Here is a 17,737-nt window from a genome sequence, read left to right on the forward strand (position 1 = left end):
TCTGAAGTTTGAAGAGCATCACATGTGGGGAGTGGGGGCAGCATGTTCCTGAGCAGGCTGAGGAAAGAGGAAAAGGTGGTTTAGGGTATAGCTGGGATTCTGCCTGAGACCTGCATTTGAGATGTTTCCTCAGGGTTCTAGTCTTCTGGGTGCCCTTTTAAGGCTCTGATCATGGCACTTTTGTTTCCCTTTCCAGGTTTGTGTCAGACCAGGTGACTTGGGATATAGATGGTCAGTTCCTGCTGGGCCCAGCCTTCCTGGTCAGCCCTGTCCTGGAGCGTGTGAGTATGAAGGCGACTGATGGGTGAAAGGTCTGGCTGTGAGGCTGGGCACACAGGGCAAAGAGGAGGCAGTGTGGAGGGATTCCCAAGATATGGCTTCTTATTCTACCTCTGTCTCTTCCTCTCCTTCTGAGCTGATGGCTGTTACTTGAGTATATGGGGCCTCCACTCCTTTGTCTTGAATATCAGCCTAGTAATTCTGATTCATAGGACAATCAGTAAGAAAAATCCGTATGATGTGTTCCAAGAGAGAAACATCTCTCTGTTAACTGAAATGAGTACAGTTATTTATTTAACTGAAATAAATGAAATTATTCTAGCAGTAATGTGAGGAATCCTTTGCAATCCTCTAGCACTGTTGTAATAAGACTTTTCAGAGAACTGCTTGCAGCACGTGTCCATCTCTGCTGCTGTCCCTTCCTGCTAGAAGGCAAAAACCATTTCTTAGCTTCTTCTGTTGATGATTAGGCTTCTGAGAAACCTCCTCAAATCTTACTGTGCCTACAAAATCTTCTACCCCAGACCTGGCCTCAGTCATTTATCTCTTTAGAGTGGATATGAGGTAAGTCTTCGAGCAAATCATGATTTCATTTTATTCCTGAGTTCCTGGGTCTCAAAGGGCTTTATAGAAGCCACTTGTTTTGGTAGGCAAATCTCTCCTTTCTGAAAAGGAAGGCTTCCCCAACATTGTTGACCTCCAGAGAGATGAGGCAAATGGATCCAAGTCCATCACTATTATTTTAACCTCTTTCTTAATGTGGTAACTCTGTCCTCAATACCAGTGCTCACTGTCAAGCTTTGTTTGTATTTAATTTTAGAATGCCAGAATTGTCACTGCCTACTTCCCCAGAGCTCGCTGGTATGACTACTACACGGTAAGTTTTTCCAAATGTTTATACAGCCTGGTGGGAGATTGCAAAATCTTTGTAGATCCAACAGAGATCAGGTCAAATGCTGCCTCTGTAACCCACTGGGTGTGTGGTCTTGGACAAGTCAGTTTTCTCATGTCCAAATGGGATAAGATCACCTCCCTCACAGAACTGTTGTAAAAGAACACACAAAGCATCACACACAGTGCCTGGATTCTAATGAATATTCTTTCATGTGTTAGTTTTTATTATTCCTTATACTACTACTGTTCACCATGGCACACAAAGGTAGACTCTAGGAAGCCTTTGAGATTGTGCTGTAAACTATAGTTTTTGTTTATGTCCTTGCCTGCTGGAAGTTTCTTTCTTTCTTTTTTTTTTTTTTATTAAATCATAGCTGTGTACAGTAATGCAATCATGAGGTACAATGTGCTGGTTCCATATACAGTCTGAAATACTTTCACTGAACTGGTTAACATAGCCTTCATGGCATTTTCTTGATTATTGTGTTCAAAAAATAATTATACTCTACACTTAGTAAACTTCACCTGCACCCTTCCAAGATACACCCCAGGTGTGGGCCCACCAATCACCCTCCCTCTACCCTTCCTACCCCTCCCTTCCCCTCCGTTGCCCCTTCCCCATATTCTTATACTGAAATTGGGTTATAGCCTTCATATGAAAGCTATAAATTAGTTTCATATTAGGGCTGAGCACATTGGGTACTTTTTCTTCCGTTCTTTGGATACTTTGCTATGAAGAATATTTTTCAGCTCCATCCATGTAAACATGAAAGAGGTATAGTCTCCATCTTTCTTTACGGCTGCATAATATTTCATGGTGTACAAATACCACAATTTATTAATTCATTCATGAGTTGATGGGCACTTGGGTTTTTCCCATGACTTAGCAATTATGAATTGGGCTGCAATAAACAGTCTGGTACAAATATCTTTGTTATAGTGCGATTTTTGGTCTTCTGATCTATTTTTAGAAGATCTATTTTTAGATTTCTAAATATTCTCCAAACATCTTTCCAAAAGGACCGTATTAGTTTGCATTCCCACCAGCAGTGCAGAAGTGTTACCTTTTCTCCACATTTGCGGAGAAATGGGAAAAATGGGACAAAATCTCTGGTTTTGTGATTTTTGTCATGTGGGCTAATCTTACTGGAGTTAGATGATATCTCAAAGTAGTTTTGATTTGCATTTCTCTGATGGTTAAGGATGATGAGTATTTTTTCATGTGTCTGTAGGCTATGCGGCTATCTTCTTCAGAGAAGTTTCTCTTCAAATCCCTTGCCCAGCCTGAGATGGGATCACTTGTTCTTTTCTTGCTAATACATTTGAATTCACTGTGGATTCTGGTTATTAAACTTTTGTCAGAGACATATCCTGCAAATATCTTCTCCCATTCTGAGGGCTGTCTGCTTGCTCTACTTACTATGTTCTTGGCTGTGCAGAAACTTTTTAGTTTCATCAGGTCCCAGTAGTGTATTTTTGATGCAGCTTCAATTGCTAGGGAGGTTCTCCTCAAAAAATATTTGCCCAGGCTGATTCCTTCAAGAGTTTTCCCTGCGCTTTCTTCTAGTATTTTGACAGTTTCATGTCTTAAGTTTAAATCTTTAATTTAGTGAGAGTCTATCTTAGTTAAAGGTTAAAGGTGGGGGTCTAGTTTCAGTCTTTTACAGGTCGCCAGCCAGTTCACCCAGCACCATTTGTTAAATAGAGAATCTTTTCCCCATTGAATGTTTTTAATTGGCTTGTCAAATATCAAGTAACGGTAAGTAGTTGGGTTCATCTCTTGGTTCTGTATTCTGTTCCATATATCTACCTCTCTGTTTTTGTGCCAGTACCATGCTGTTTTGATCACCATTGATTTATAGTATAGTCTGAGGTCTGGTAGTGTAATTCCTCCTGCTTTGTTTTTATTTCTGAGTAATGTCTTGGCTATTTGAGGTTTTTTCTGATTTCATATAAAACAATGTATTATTTTTTTGAGATCTTTAAAGTATGACAATGGAGCTTTAATAGGGATTGCATTAAAATTATATATTGCTTTGGGTAGTATAGACATTTTGACAATGTTGATTTTTCCCAGCCATGAGCATGGTATGTTTTTCCATTTGTTAACATCTTCAGCTATTTCTTTTCTTAGAGTTTCATAGTTCTCTTTATAGGGATCTTTCATGTTCTTTGTCAGATAAACTCCCAAATATTTCATATTCTTTGGCACTACTGTAAATGGAATAAAGTCCTTGATTGTTTTTTCAGCTTGGCTATTATTGGTATATATAAAAGCTACAAATTTATGGGTGTTGATTTTGTATCCTGAGACATTGCTGTATTCCTTGATCACTTCTAAGAGTTTTGTAGTAGAATCCCTGGTATTTTCCAGATATACAATCATATCATCTGTGAAGAGTGAAAGTTTGATTTCCTCTGACCCTATATGGATACCCTTGATTGCCTTTTCTTCCCTAATTGCAATGGCTAAAACTTCCATTACAATGTTAAGGATCAATGGAGACAATGGGCAACCTTGCCTGGTTCCTGATCTGAGTGGAAATGATTTCAATTTAACTCCATTCAATATGATATTGGCTGTGGGTTTGCTGTAGATGGCCCCTATTAGTTTAAGAAATGTCCCTTCTATACCCATTTTCTTAAGTGTTCTGATCATGAAGGGATGCTGGATATTATCAAAAGCTTTTTCTGCATCAATTGAGAGAATCATATGGTCTTTGTTTTTTAATTTATTTATGTGCTGAATTATGTTTATAGATTTACATATATTGAACCAGCCTTGAGACCATGGGAGAAAACCCACTTGGTCATGGTGTATAATTTGTTTGATGTGTTGCTGGATTCTGTTTGCTAGGATCTTGTTGAATATTTTTGCTTCTATATTCCTTAGTGATATTGGTCTATAATTTTCTTTTCTTGTTGGGTCTTTTCCTGGTTTGGGGATTAAGGTGATGTTTGCTTCATAGAATGTGTTGGTAGTATTCCTTCTCTTTCTATATTTTGGAAAATTTTGAGTAATATAGGTACTAGTTCCTCTTTAAAAGTTTGGTAGAATTCTGATGTGAAGCTATCTGGACCTGGGCTCTTCTTTTTAGGGAGGTTTTGTATAGTTGATGCTATTTCAGAACTTTATATAGGCCGGTTCAACATTTCCACCTCATTCTGGCTAAGTCTTGGGAGGTGGCGTGCTTCCAAGTATTCGTCAATTTCCTTCAGGTTTTTGTATTTCTGAGAATAAAGTTTCTTCTAGTATTAAGTGAGGATTTTTTGAATTTCTGAGGAGTCTCTTTACCATTTCTGATTGATGAAATTAGAGATTTTACTCTTTTTTTTTTCCTGGTTAGGTTAGCTAAAGGCTTATCAATTTATTGACCTTTTAAAAAAAACAACTTTTTGATTTATTGATCTGTTGTGTAATTCTTTTGTTTTCAATTTCATTTAATTCTGCCTTAGTTTTGGTTATTTCCTTTTTTATGCTGGGTTTGGGATTGGAATGTTCTTCCTTTTCCAATTACTTGAGATGTCCCATTAAGTTGTTAACTTCCTCTCTTTCTGTTCTCTTGAGCAAGGCTTGCAGTGCTATAAGTTTCCTTCGTAGGACTGTCTTTGCGGTATCCCAGACGTTCTGACAATCTGCATCTTCATTGTTGTTTTGTTTCAAAAATTTCTTTATTTCCTTCTTATTCTCATCTATGACCCAGCTATCATTCAGCATGAAGTTATTCAGTTTCCATGTTTTTGTATGAGTACGCAGGTTTGTTGTTACCGAGTTCCACCTTTATTCCATGATGGTCTGAGAAGATGCAAGGAATAATTTCTATTCTTTTAAAATTGCTGAGGTTAGATTTGTGACCTAAGATGTGATCAATTTTGGAGTACGTTCCATGAGCTGATGAGAAGAATGTGTATTCAGTTTCGTTAGGATAAAATGTTCTGTAAATGTCTGTTAAATCCAGTTGTTGGATGGTTAAGGTTAAACCTAAAATTTCTTTGCTTAGTTTCTTCCTGGAGGATCTATCCAACACCGCTAAAGGGGTGTTAAAATCTCCGACTACTATGGACCTCGAGGAAATCAAGTTGCTCATGGCCATTAGAGTTTCTCTTATAAATTGAGGTGCATTTTGGTTGGTTGCATAAATATTAATAATTGAAATCTCATCATATTGAGTCTTTCCCTTAACAAATATGTAGTGACTCTCCTTATCTTTCCTTACTTTTGTTGGTTTAAAGCCTATTGTATCTGCAAATAGAATTGCAAAACCTGCTTTTTTCTGTTTTCCATTTGCCTGGAATAAGGTGACCATCCCTTCACCCTGGGTCTATATTTATCTTTTAAGGTAAGATGAGATTCTTGTATGCAGCAAATATGTGGTCTGAGTTTTTGTATCCAGTCAGGCAGTCTGTGCCTCTTTAGAGGACAATTTAATCCATTCACATTAATTGAGAATATTGATAGACTTGGTATAATTTAGGGTATCTAGTTTTTTGAAAGACCAGAGGACATTTTTAATCCTTTCACCACTGTGGAATTTGGAATTTGATCAAAAGTTTCAGAGCGAGTTTATTTTTGTGGTGGAGAGTTGTGCTGGCCATTATGGAGAATAGGTCTGAGGATATCCTGGAGAGCTTGCTTAGTTATGGCAAATTTTGTTATCATATGAATGTCATTAAAGTATTTAATTTCTCCATCATAAATGAAAGTCAGTTTAGCTGGGTACAGGATCCTGGGTTGAAAGTTATTTTGCTTTAGCATATTAAAAGTCAATGACCACCCTCTTCTGGCTTGAAAGGTTTCAGCAGAGAGATCAGCAGTCATTCTAATATTCTTCCCCTTGTAGGTTATGGTTTCAGGATTTTCTCCTTAATATTAACTTTAGTAAAGTTAATTATGATGTGCCTGGGGTATGTCTTATTTGGGTTGAGTCGTGCTGGGGTTCTGAAACTATCTGCAATCTGGATTTCAGGATCTCTTGGCATGTCTGGAAAGTTCTCTTTCATAATCTCATGAAGAAGGGCCTCTGTGCCTTGTGAAGCTACTTCATCACCTTCAGGAATCCCTATGAGGCAAATATTAGTTTTCTTTGAGTTATCCCAGAGCTCTCTGAGAGAATGATCTGTTTTTGCTTTCCATTTCTCTTACTCTTTGAACATTTGGGATCGTTCAAAAGCTTTGTCTTCAATGTTGGAAATCCTTTCTTCTGCCTGTTCCATTCTGTTACTGAGGGATTCTACTGTATTTCTCATATCATGTAATGCTGCAACTTCTTTTCTCAATGTGTCCAAATCTTTGGTGATTTTGTCTTTGAATTCATTGAATTCTTGAGACATCTTCTGAATTAATCCTATAATTTCTACCTCCATCTTTACTTCCATTCTGTTGATCTTGTTTGCAATCCAAATTCTAAATTCGATTTCAGACATCTCAGCTATCTGTTTGTGAATGGGATCCTCTGGACTGGCTGTTTTGTTATTCCTTGGGTGAGTTGAACTGTTCTGTTTATTCATGTTGCCCAGAGTTTTTCTGCTGATTCCACCCCATGATTGTTTTTCAGTGTTTAGCTAGATGAGCAGGTAAGGTGAAATTGGACTGGAAACTTCTACGGTTGTGGTTGACCAACCCTTCACCTAGGAACTGGTACTGGTGACTACTGCAGCTTTTCCTGTACAATTTTGCAAAGGACCTGTACAGTCTGTGACTCTAGAGGCCTGCTTGGTGTAGTGGGGGTAGGTGGCTCTGTCTTGTATTCAGCTGATCTCTGTCCAATCCTAGTGAATCAGTAACTCTAGGTTGCAGTCTCAGCTTTGGTGAAATACAAGCAACTAGGAAATCCCTTCCCCCACTGGTAATATCTGGAAGAGGACGATCAAACCTTCCCACTATAGGTCTCACATTAGAGGGTCCTTGGGTAATTTGTCCAGTTCAAGTGTTGCAGACCAATTGTCCCAGACAGCTCCCACTCTCTAGCTGGAGAGTTCAAGAGGACTCCAGAAACTAGATGTTAGGGGTCTATTGGCAGCTCAAGTGTGATTTGAGTGCCTCTGGTGCTCTGAGGGGTCAGAGAGGCCCGTCCAGTAGGAGGTTTAGAGCCAGGGGGTTGATACCTCTTACCCCACCTTGGTCGTCCTTCACCATGGGACTTTGGTCACCGCAGTCTAGTATTCCCACCAGCAGTCCCTGTTAACCCAGTCTCTGTGGCCCTGTTCTGTCCAATAAACAAATGTGCTAGGGCTATGTGCCTGCCAGAGTCAAAATGAGGTTGTTGCCTCCTCTTCATAGTTATCATAGTCTATGACCATCCAGCAGGGGAAGCTGAGGTCTGCCTGCCTCAGGTGCTCAAAGGCAGGTGAAGAAAGTTCCACCTGAGCTCAGTCAAAACCTGAGGATATCTAGACAGCAAAAGAATTTCTCCCTCAGCCACTGCACCTTTGTTACCGCTGTTCTGCAGCTCTGGAATCCCTATAGGGTGAGTTATGGTTCCCTCTGGCAGGCCACAGAGTTGGGGAGATGACTCTCCAGAGTTAGACCCCAGCAGGATCACTCTACTAATGTTGAAGTTGGATGGGAGGTGCCTCCTCTTGGGTTTGTACATCTAAGCAGTTTCCGAGCCTCCACCCACAGTGCAGGAACCCAAGTCTCTGTCTACTGCTGAGATACTCTTTTTTGGGGCCAGGTCAGTGACCTTTCCCTCTATGTCTTTCTGTACAGTTACTGGATTCACAGGTACAGCACAGCTGTACTGCCACCATCTATGCAATGCCCAATCCTAGCCAAGAAATGCAGACATTCTGGATTCTGGAGGAGTTGGACTTCTAGACTGCCAGGCCGGAGGGTGGGTAGACTGAAGGATCAAGGTGGCAAGGAAAATATTTGTTCAAATTTCCTGCCAGATAGGTGAATTCCTAGATGCACAGAAAGGGCTCTCTTGAGAAGGAGTTCCAACTTCCAGCAATTCCCTTCGGTGGGGTAAGGAAGGAGAGCCTCAGTTTATCACTCACCATAGAGATCACACAGTAAGCAAGCAACTCTTTGAGGGGAGGGGACGGCCACACAACCTCTTTGGGATGAAATCTGTACCTGAATATAGTTTCTCTGGAGTCGAAGCTTGCCTCAGCAGGGAAGATGAGCAATTATCTACCTCATCTCTCAGTTCAATTCCCCTCCTTCAGCTTTGTTGGGTTCTCTCTGGCCATTATCTTTCCCTCTGGACTGGAGCTTCTGTTGAGAGCTGGCTCCAATCAGCTGTTGTCCCCCTTCCCCCTTGTTCTTGTTGAATGTGAAAATTGGAGTTAGGAAAAATAGCCAACCTGAGGATTTAGCAAAACACCAAACACATTGAGAACAAATGAGCAAATAAACAGATAAAATGGCTACCAGGCACACAAGCCCACAGATGCACAAACAATCAGAAACACATAGACATACTGACAAAAAACCCCCAACTACAATAAAAATAATGATAATCATAAAATAATTGAAAAAAAAAAACCCTCTAAGAATCTGATGTAAGTACTCTCAGAAACCATAAGAAGGGAAGAAGAGGAAGAGAGAAGGAAAAAAAAAAGTGGTGTTCATAAAAAAGTTAAAAAAGAGGAAAGAAAACAAATTAAAAATAGAAAAAATAAAAATAAAAAAATGAACAATAGCTCCTCCAAGAAAAAGATGAGAGAAAAAAATAGAGGGAAAAAAGACACCGATCACAAAAATATTATTCTTGTATATATGGAGAAATATACATCTATACGTATGACGTAGGGGTCAACTTTAGTAGGAATATATTTATAATGCAATATACTTTCTGGACACCAAGTGGCGCTGTAAGTGGTTCCCAGGCTTATACCTGATTCACAGTTTACATTGTTACCACCCTACCTGGCCAGTCACCATTTTTGGAGTTTCTATAAAAGTTTATTTCCTAATTGTTGTCCAATCTTGGCTGCTCTGTTCCAGACAGCACTCCTATCCAACCTCCCAAATCAGTGCAGGAGTCCATGCTTCTCAAATCTTTCCACTCTGCTCCCATTGTTCTCAAGCAACCTGGCAACTGCAGTCGGCTGTGGGGGAGGAGCTGACTGCCACCGTCTGCCGCTGCTGCGGTGAGCAGAGACCTTTTCCTCAGTTTTTGTGGCTCAGAGTCTCACTTTTGAGTCTGGACTTTTGAGTCCAGCCACCTGCCAGTTCGCCGCACAGCCTGAACCGCCAGTCCACACCAATATTCCCTGCCAGGAATAGTCCAGTCTATTTAATCACTCCTGTTGTTCTGGGAGAAGGTATCTTTCTTTTCGGACAATTCAAAATGTCTGTTTCCCCTGGGGATCCCTTTCCCTCAATTTTCCATCAGGCTGCTTAGCCCCTTGTGGCTCTGAGTGGCACCCCTTTCTGGTCGCCAAATTCCACTCAGGAATAAATTTTCATCAATTGGGTTTTGCCAGGAACTGCAAAATGCTGTCCTCCGTGAGGGAGGGGCTATCTGTTGGCCAGCACAGCCAGGCAGGGGAAATCTCTACAATAGAGTCCGTGGTTTTAAATTATACCTCATATATAGCAGTCTGCCAATTCACAGCGTGTCTCCAGCTGTCTATCCACACCAATAATCCACACGGGGAAACGATCCAGAGCCCCCTCCCTCTCACCTGATGACTTGGGAGAGGTGGGCTACACATCCGTCCCATCCGCCATCATGCTCTACCTCAAAAGAACCTGGAAGTTTCTTAGAGGCCTTTCCTCTCTTTTTGTTAAATATCTCCTTTTGTAGCATAGATGCTCAAAGAAGTGGTGCATATAGCTGCTTAAAATAAGCAAGTTATTAGGCAGTGTGCAAAACCCACACAGAGGCAAGGCCAGGCCCTTGTGAGTCTTAGCAGTGCAAGTTTATTGAGGAATGAGGGACCAGCAAAACTCTCCCTGTCTTGCAATTTGTGAACTACTGTGAGCGCTGGGACTCAATGTAAGTCAGAGCCTTCCCTTCCAGCTTCAGGGTGGGCTCTCTTGTAAGGACACAGACCAATCGGAGTTGGATTCTTGGGGAATGCTACTGGCATCTAGTTGGTAGACAATGAGGATTCTGTTAAATATTCAAAAAAGAAAAAACAGGACACCCCCACAACAAAGAATTATCTGGCCCAAATGTCAATAGTTCTGAAACTGAGAAGCCCTACTTTAGTTGAGAGAATGGGAAATGATGATTCCTTAGGATTTGAGGTTTAAGATTCAGGTGAGAAAGCAACTCCTCCTTTCACTCATGAAGCAAGATAAAGATGTAAGCGTTCGTGAAGTTAGTCAGCTCATCTCCTTTTCCTACGAAGTAGGAGTGAAAGGTGTGATTTAGGGAAGTAGGTAGGGGTAGGAGTGAGGGCGGGTAGCACCCAGCCGGACCCTTAGTGAAAAAGAAGGTCTAGAAATGCCATTGTGGAGAGTGGACCAGGAGCAAGGAGGAGGGAATGGGAGGGTGACGCAACCTCCCATGGAAATGGTGACACAGAAACCAGTTGTGGAGTCAGGGGGGCTACGACCCATGCTAGGATCTCATGTGTACATGCAGAAACCTCAAAGACAGGGGGTCCTATCAAGACCTATGACAGTAGTCCACAATTTCCCACAATGAGGAATTGAGATATGGGTGAATGCACCAGTGTAGTAACAGGTGTATGTGAAAGGGTGATGGACAGGTGGCAAGTTCAAAGGGGTGAATGGGATGTCTGGCAAAACACATTGTCCAGGCAGATGTGTGTCCTCTCTGTCATCATTTCTCTCCTTCTTCTGACCCACAGGGTGTGGATATTAATGCAAGGGGGGAGTGGAAGACCTTGCCAGCCTCTCTTGACCATATTAACCTTCATGTCCGTGGGGGCTACATTCTGCCCTGGCAAGAGCCTGCACTGAACACCCACTTAAGGTGAACACTGGGACTGGGGTTTTCCCTTGTATACCACTTAATTTGCTGACTTGCAACAAAGTGTACCAGTGTGTAAGCTCCACTCTCAAACCCAAAAGCAATTTTACTGAACCCTTGTTTGTGTTTATTTGCTGGTTTGTGCAAAGACTCTGCACTCTTTGAGTTATTAGTGACATCTATTTTAAGGTCTAAGTGGGTGAGATGGTAGGTCTTAAGAAGTGATGTTTGAAATGGAAGTCGAAATAGGAGCAACCATAACTCGTGATAGTTTTAGAAGCGTGTCAGGTCTAATCAACTCTTTCCTAAGAAAATATTGCTGAAAAATTATTTTAGCCATATTACAGCTGATGCCTGAGGCTAATATTCCTCATACACAAGATTTTAAAATTCTAGACCTAAGTTTGTATAATTAATAACTAATATAAGTGAATGCTTGCTCTGTGCCTGGAACTGTACAGATATGGGGATTTCTATTTGGAGATTATCTACTTTTCCTTTAAAAAGAAAAAAATAAATTCCGTGAGATAGTTACTGCTATTATACTCATTTCGCAGATAAGCAAAGAGGCTGAGTGATTTACTCAGAGTCACCGAGCTAGTAAATAGGGACTAAAATCCACGTCTGTTGATCAGTACTAAAATTTTTAGATCCCCTACTCATTTGATTCCAATGATTTCAAATAAAAACTAAAGAAGCTAGGACATTTGAACACAGAACTCACTGTATGTGTTTTAGGAACTTAGGTCATGAAAACAGAAACATTTTGGCATGAGAATTTTTTCTCATAAAGGGTAGAAAAGGAACCCTGTAAGTTTGACTGTATTGTCATTTGGAGCCTTAAAAGGATCATATAAATGAATGAAAGCTAAAAAAGAATTAGAGATATTTAAATCCAAAAAAAGTCTAAAAAAGGAATTCTCATTGATAAACGCACTAATTCATTCATTCATAACATGAAGTCCTATGACTAGATGGAGACAGGACTAGAATTAGGTCTCAAGTCCCTTGAATCTAATAACTGGCCTTTGTCTCATGAAACACTTTCTTTTGTGCCTTTGCATTTTTGTGAAAACCCTATTTGTGGCTGTGGCTCTGGTGTTTGCTGATGCCTGTCTCCCACCTCACTGCAGCCGCCAGAAATTCATAGGCTTCAAGGTTGCCTTGGATGATAACGAAACTGCTGAGGGCTGGCTCTTCTGGGATGACGGGCAAAGCATCGGTGAGTAGGAATTGCCTGGGATTCATACCAGTAGCATTGATCCTGGAGTGTCTTAGAGGCCTGCTTTTAAAAGCCTTTTGCACATTAAAACAACCCTGGATTTTTAAATGTAGTCATTTGTTACTTCAAGTGTACGTATGTTCCATATTGTACATGATCTGATCTCCCTGTAACTGAAGCTTAGTTCTGACTCACCATTACTCAACCATCCTAATCCACTGTCAAAGGCAATAGTACATGAGCCATAGGGAGAGTTTATTTGCAGCCAGCTGAGATAAATGTTTCTATGATTTATGATTAAAGGCATATTCCCTAATAACACGGCTTACTGTCCCAGTAAAAGGGATGATGCCTCAGTCAGCTATGTTATTTATTTGGAAAATTTTTCATGAGGAGTGGACTCTTATGAGGATGATTCAAGTATCATTAGTTATTTCTAGACCAGTGCTATCTGATGAAACTTTGCGGTGATGGAAATGTTCTCCATCTTCTGCTGTCCAATATGGTAGCAAGCAGACATATGTGGCTATCAGGCACTTGAAATGTGACAAGTGCATCTGGAATGAAACTTTTAATTTTAGTTAACTTACATTTAAACAGCTACATTTTTCGAGCAACTACTATCTTGGACAGCACGGTTCTAGAGGGCAGCCAGCCAAGGGCTACTGGTTGAGTGGTGAGTAGATTAGAAAGAGGCTGGCATGTGGGGAGAGTGAGAAAGCCATGAGGCTGGGGCATCAGGTGGGAATAAAGGCTCCTGGTTGGTCCACAGTCACTGGATATGCTATACCTCACACTCTCCCTTGTGCTCCCCCGGGCCTGTGGTATACATGATGGATAAAAGACAAAGGAAGCTTTCCTTTAGTTTTATTTGTTCTCTGGAAATCACATTTTAAAAATTGACTAGTGGCCCTTAACATAAACCCACCAAGATATTAGTCTTGATGTTTTTGTGTGTGTATATGCATGTATGTGAGCAGATGTGTACACCTTGCAAAAGGAATCCATGCTGGAATGGTAGACCACAAGGATGAGATGTGGCCTAAGAGTGGTATTAGGAACCTGTGTTATATGAGGGGACTTTGTCAGATGGCTGCATCTATACACACTCATTTATAACATTTTATGTAAACTCAAGTTTGTTCAAGAGTGATTAGTCTCCAGGAAATGGACTTAAATCACAAAATAGAACTCAGTAAAGAAGAAAAATAAAATAAAAACAAACAAAATAATCTCAACCAAGACAAATAAGCCATGTGTAGGTGCAGCCAATGTCTATCTATCTCATTGTTTGTTTGCAGATACCTATGAAAAAGGACTCTATTACTGGGCCAAGTTTTCTGTTAGCCAGGTGAGTATGAGTGATACTGTGAAGGCAGAATAGAGTTCTACTGGAGTAGGAAGATGTCAAATATTGTAAAGGCATAAAACACCACTGGGAGATTTTTTATTGCTCATGTTGCTAATTCACATCCTTGCATTCTTCCAGACTTCAGATGGGGCTTTGCTATGCTCCCAGAATAAACTTATTCACATGTCATCAGTAATGAGCACTCTTCCAGTTTATCATTTCTATGTTATCGAGCCCTTATTCCTAAATTGCCTTGGAATGGTCTGTATAGGTTTTCTTCACCTACAAAATATAAATTTTGTGATATTTGAGATTTGTGTCTCTCACGGAGTCCAGGGCAGTGCCAGGGATCCTTTAGACACTTGTCAGTGCAAAGTGGATGGTAGTTGGCAATAAGAGATAGTCTCCAAAGACACAAGATGTTGATATTGCAGTTGTCTTACTTCAACATTTGCATCTGTCCCTAAAAAAAAAAAGATTGGGGAAAATATGAACTAATTCTGCTAATGTTTGCCCTTGGTTTCTCTTATCTCCAATGTAACAGAATATGATGCAGAGTCATGTAATTTTCTCTTATCTCCAATGTAACAGAATATGATGCAGAGTCATGTAATTTTCAACAATTACATCATCAGTACAAACCCTTTGAAACTGGGCTACATTGAAATCTGGGGAGTGGGCAGTGTCCCCATCACCAGCGTCAGCATCTCTGTGAGTGGCATGGTCACAGCACTCCCTTTCAACAACAACTCCACCACGCAGGTTTGTGACCAATGAGAAGTTCCAGTGGCATTTCCCAGGCCCCCTATGCCTAGCGCAGGGCCTGTTTCTGCTACAAGCGACTATGTCTCCTGCAAGGCCCTTTAGGAACCCCTCTGTTTTCATGTGTTAGGAGTGGACAGCATGGAGGTGAAGGGAAAACTCATGGTTTACTATCATTTAGAATCAAGGTTCTGAATTCTCTCTTTTCATGTTTGCCTTCTTGTCTATGAACCTGTGTAAAACTTCGTCTTTTTCCCTCACCTCTGCCTCAATGATTAACTTCCCAACCACCTTGAGCTACCATATATCAGCAAATGTGACATCATCAGTTAAAAGTTGCTCCTTTATTTCATGCACCACAAAGAAGGATAAAAGGATGAAAAACTATAATTTAATAACTTTCCTATCACCCGATTTTTTCCATTTTACTTTATCAAATTAGATTATAACTGTGTACATTATTGCATTTACGGAGTACAATGTGCTCATTATATATATACAATTTGAAATGCTTACATCAAACTGGTTAACATAGCTTTCACCTCACTTATTTAATTGTTGTGTTAAGAAATTTATACTCTACTCTTAATATAATTGACATGTACCCTTGCAATATGCGCAATAGGTGAGGTCCCACCGATTGCCCTTCCCCCACCCAGCCATTCCCCTCCCCTCGCCCTCCTCTTCTCTCCTTCTTTCTGGGCTACAATTGTGTTTTATCATTTGTATGAAAGTGTGGATTTAGAGAAAGCTTTGGGAAACTTATTTACACACAGATTTTTATTATATCCACATATTTTAATATTTTAAGTGATATATGGGAGAAGAATGTTGAGTGGAGATATGTTGATGATTCTGCATCACCAATCTATAGCACAAATTTTTCTTGTATTATTTAAATTTGTATTCAAATATTTTTATTTTATGAAATAGTTTATTACTTCATTTGTTATTGTTTAAAAGAAAAATATATGCTATAAATCCGTTAGAATGTTTCCTTTATACTAACGGGATGTTGGTGCTTGAGCACTTCATAAAAATTCTTCCGCTATTGTCTATGAGATTTTCTTCCAGGTTGCTAACACACTATACAAGTTTTCATCCTAGTACTTTCTTGATCTTTTTACATATCTCTTCCTAAAATAATCCTTAAGTAGTTTTGTAGTCATAACACTGATAGTAGAAATGAAGTTCACACAGACACAGACAATAACCATTATGTCATGAGCACTCCCTGGCTCAGGGTAGGGCTCAGGCTGTTGATTACAAGACACTTTCTGGCCTCATGAATGTTAAGTATGTTAAAAAAAACCTGTAATTTGGGATTAATGAAGTATGGTGATCTCAACACTTATCATCCTGTTAGTAAGCAGGACCTTTTCTTCCTTGTGTGTTTAGTTTTTTGCTTTCCCTTGAAATATTTTTCTTCTTAATCCTTCCTGATTGCTTAGAAGTGAAAAAAAGTCTTCTTTTAGTTTTGCATTTCCTCATACTTGTGGTTTTATTGTCAATCAAATTTCACAACTTTTCCAAGAATTCATAAAGGACTTTGCCCGATTCTGATGCTTACCAGCTCCTGGGCTGACATATAAGCTAATGCCTGCACACACTGTAAAGTCTTCTGGAAAGTATTTGCCTATAAAAAATCTTGACTATCAAACTCTTACTAGGCAATTGTCAGGGTGCTATGAGGGAATAGGAGAAGGAAATAGGAAGACGGCTCCAAGGAAAACCAACTCTTCAGAAGAATGGGAAAAAGAACATTCTCTCCAGTTTGTGCATTTGTTTCTCTGAAGTGGCTATATATTGTGTTATTTACAGGCCTATACCTATTACCGAATAATGTTTGTATCCTAAGAAGTTGGGAAGTACCCTCCTCACTTAAAAATTTGAGGGAAGTCTGTTAGCTAGTCAATAAAATGCAAAAGTATTAGGGAGTTATATGGACCATTGACTTGTACTTTATTTGTGTGTAGGAAATTTCAATAAAAGATGCCGATTGTTTTTCCTTTGATTCTCAACAGGTATTAAGCATTGATGTGACCAACAGAAACATCAGCCTACATAATTTCATTTCATTGACCTGGACCACTCTGTGAACTTTTAGAGCAAGATCCTAACAATGAATGACTTTGAAACTACTTAAACTTCATGCTCATAAAATCATTGTGTGTTGCTAATTGGTTCATACCCACTATGAGTAAAATATTTTATTAATTCTATTTTTTTTTTGTCTGTGCATCTTAAAGGTTAAATCTTAACCCTGTGGCATAGGCAGTAGGGATATGTGGAGAATCTATGGGTAATCTTAATTATTAATCTATGGGATTAATATTGTACAAATGGTTCATCATATGACATTTACTGGATACCAACTGGGGCGTGTATGTGCGTGTATGTATGTGTGTATAATCAGGGAATGGGTCCCATTGTCTTGCTAAATACACATGAAAAATCTTGTCATGAAGGTTCCAGGTATTGAAGCTAGCCAGCATCTTAAGAAAATATCCAGAAAAAATATCTGCTCATTGGTAAGAAGTAGAAGGAAACAGTAGTCTGAAAGCACGGTATAAGGGAAAGAAAAGGCAAGCATAAGGAAAGGAAGGCAGGAAAGATTAGAGCAAAAATGATGATAAATAAAAGGGATCATGAGTAAGAATATAACATAAAATTATCAGGAATAGTAACCCTGTGGGGAGGAGAAGGAGAGAGTTAAATTACCTGAAAAGAGTGAGGAGGGGTTGGTGGAAATGCTTAGCATATGGGAAAAGAGCTAAGGATAAGGTTTAAGGCAAATGAAGGAATTTGGATGTAAAAAACTAATTTATTTTCCCAGTAGTATGCTTTGAAATGTGTAAATCTTATCTATTTTTTGCCTAATGTATAAAACCACAGTTAATACAAGCACATGGAATTTATATATGCCATAGACAAATAAAACAAGTGAATTTATGAGAGGTTTTGAATTTTGTGATGTTTTGGCCATAGATCATCTTTGTTTGGGGTTAAGGATTAGTCTTATTCAATAAACTCTTGTGAGTTGGGGTTTCAGATTTTCTTCAGCATCAGAGCTCCTGTAGCCTAATCCACTGATGGAATGATCAGATTCAAGATTATCTACCCTTCTATTTACATCTCTGCAATGAAACTTCCTTAAGACTTAGGTTTTATTTTTATTATTAAATCATAGCTGTGTACATCAATGGAATCATGGGGCACCATACACTGGTTCTATATACAATTTGACACACTTTCATCACACTGGTTAACATAGCTTTCCTGGCATTTTCTTACTTATTGTGTTAAGACATTTATATTCTACATTTAGTAAGTTTC

The 17,737-nt window shown here is 39.6% G+C and overlaps 1 protein-coding gene across 1 annotated transcript in view; it reads left to right on the forward strand.

Moving 5' to 3' along the window:
- Positions 1-17,356, forward strand: part of MGAM (maltase-glucoamylase) — an 89,482-nt gene extending 72,126 nt beyond the window's left edge. The window contains exons 42-48 of the mRNA XM_053553463.1: positions 197-281; positions 1,100-1,156; positions 10,945-11,069; positions 12,200-12,288; positions 13,590-13,639; positions 14,231-14,401; positions 16,426-17,356. Coding sequence (XP_053409438.1) covers positions 197-281; positions 1,100-1,156; positions 10,945-11,069; positions 12,200-12,288; positions 13,590-13,639; positions 14,231-14,401; positions 16,426-16,500 — 652 coding nt within the window. The 3' untranslated portion in view covers positions 16,501-17,356. The remainder of the gene's footprint in view (positions 1-196; positions 282-1,099; positions 1,157-10,944; positions 11,070-12,199; positions 12,289-13,589; positions 13,640-14,230; positions 14,402-16,425) is intronic.
- Positions 17,357-17,737: the final 381 nt, after the last annotated feature.

The sequence above is a fragment of the Nycticebus coucang genome, chromosome 11 (assembly GCF_027406575.1).
Source record: "Nycticebus coucang isolate mNycCou1 chromosome 11, mNycCou1.pri, whole genome shotgun sequence".
NCBI lineage: Eukaryota > Metazoa > Chordata > Mammalia > Primates > Lorisidae > Nycticebus > Nycticebus coucang.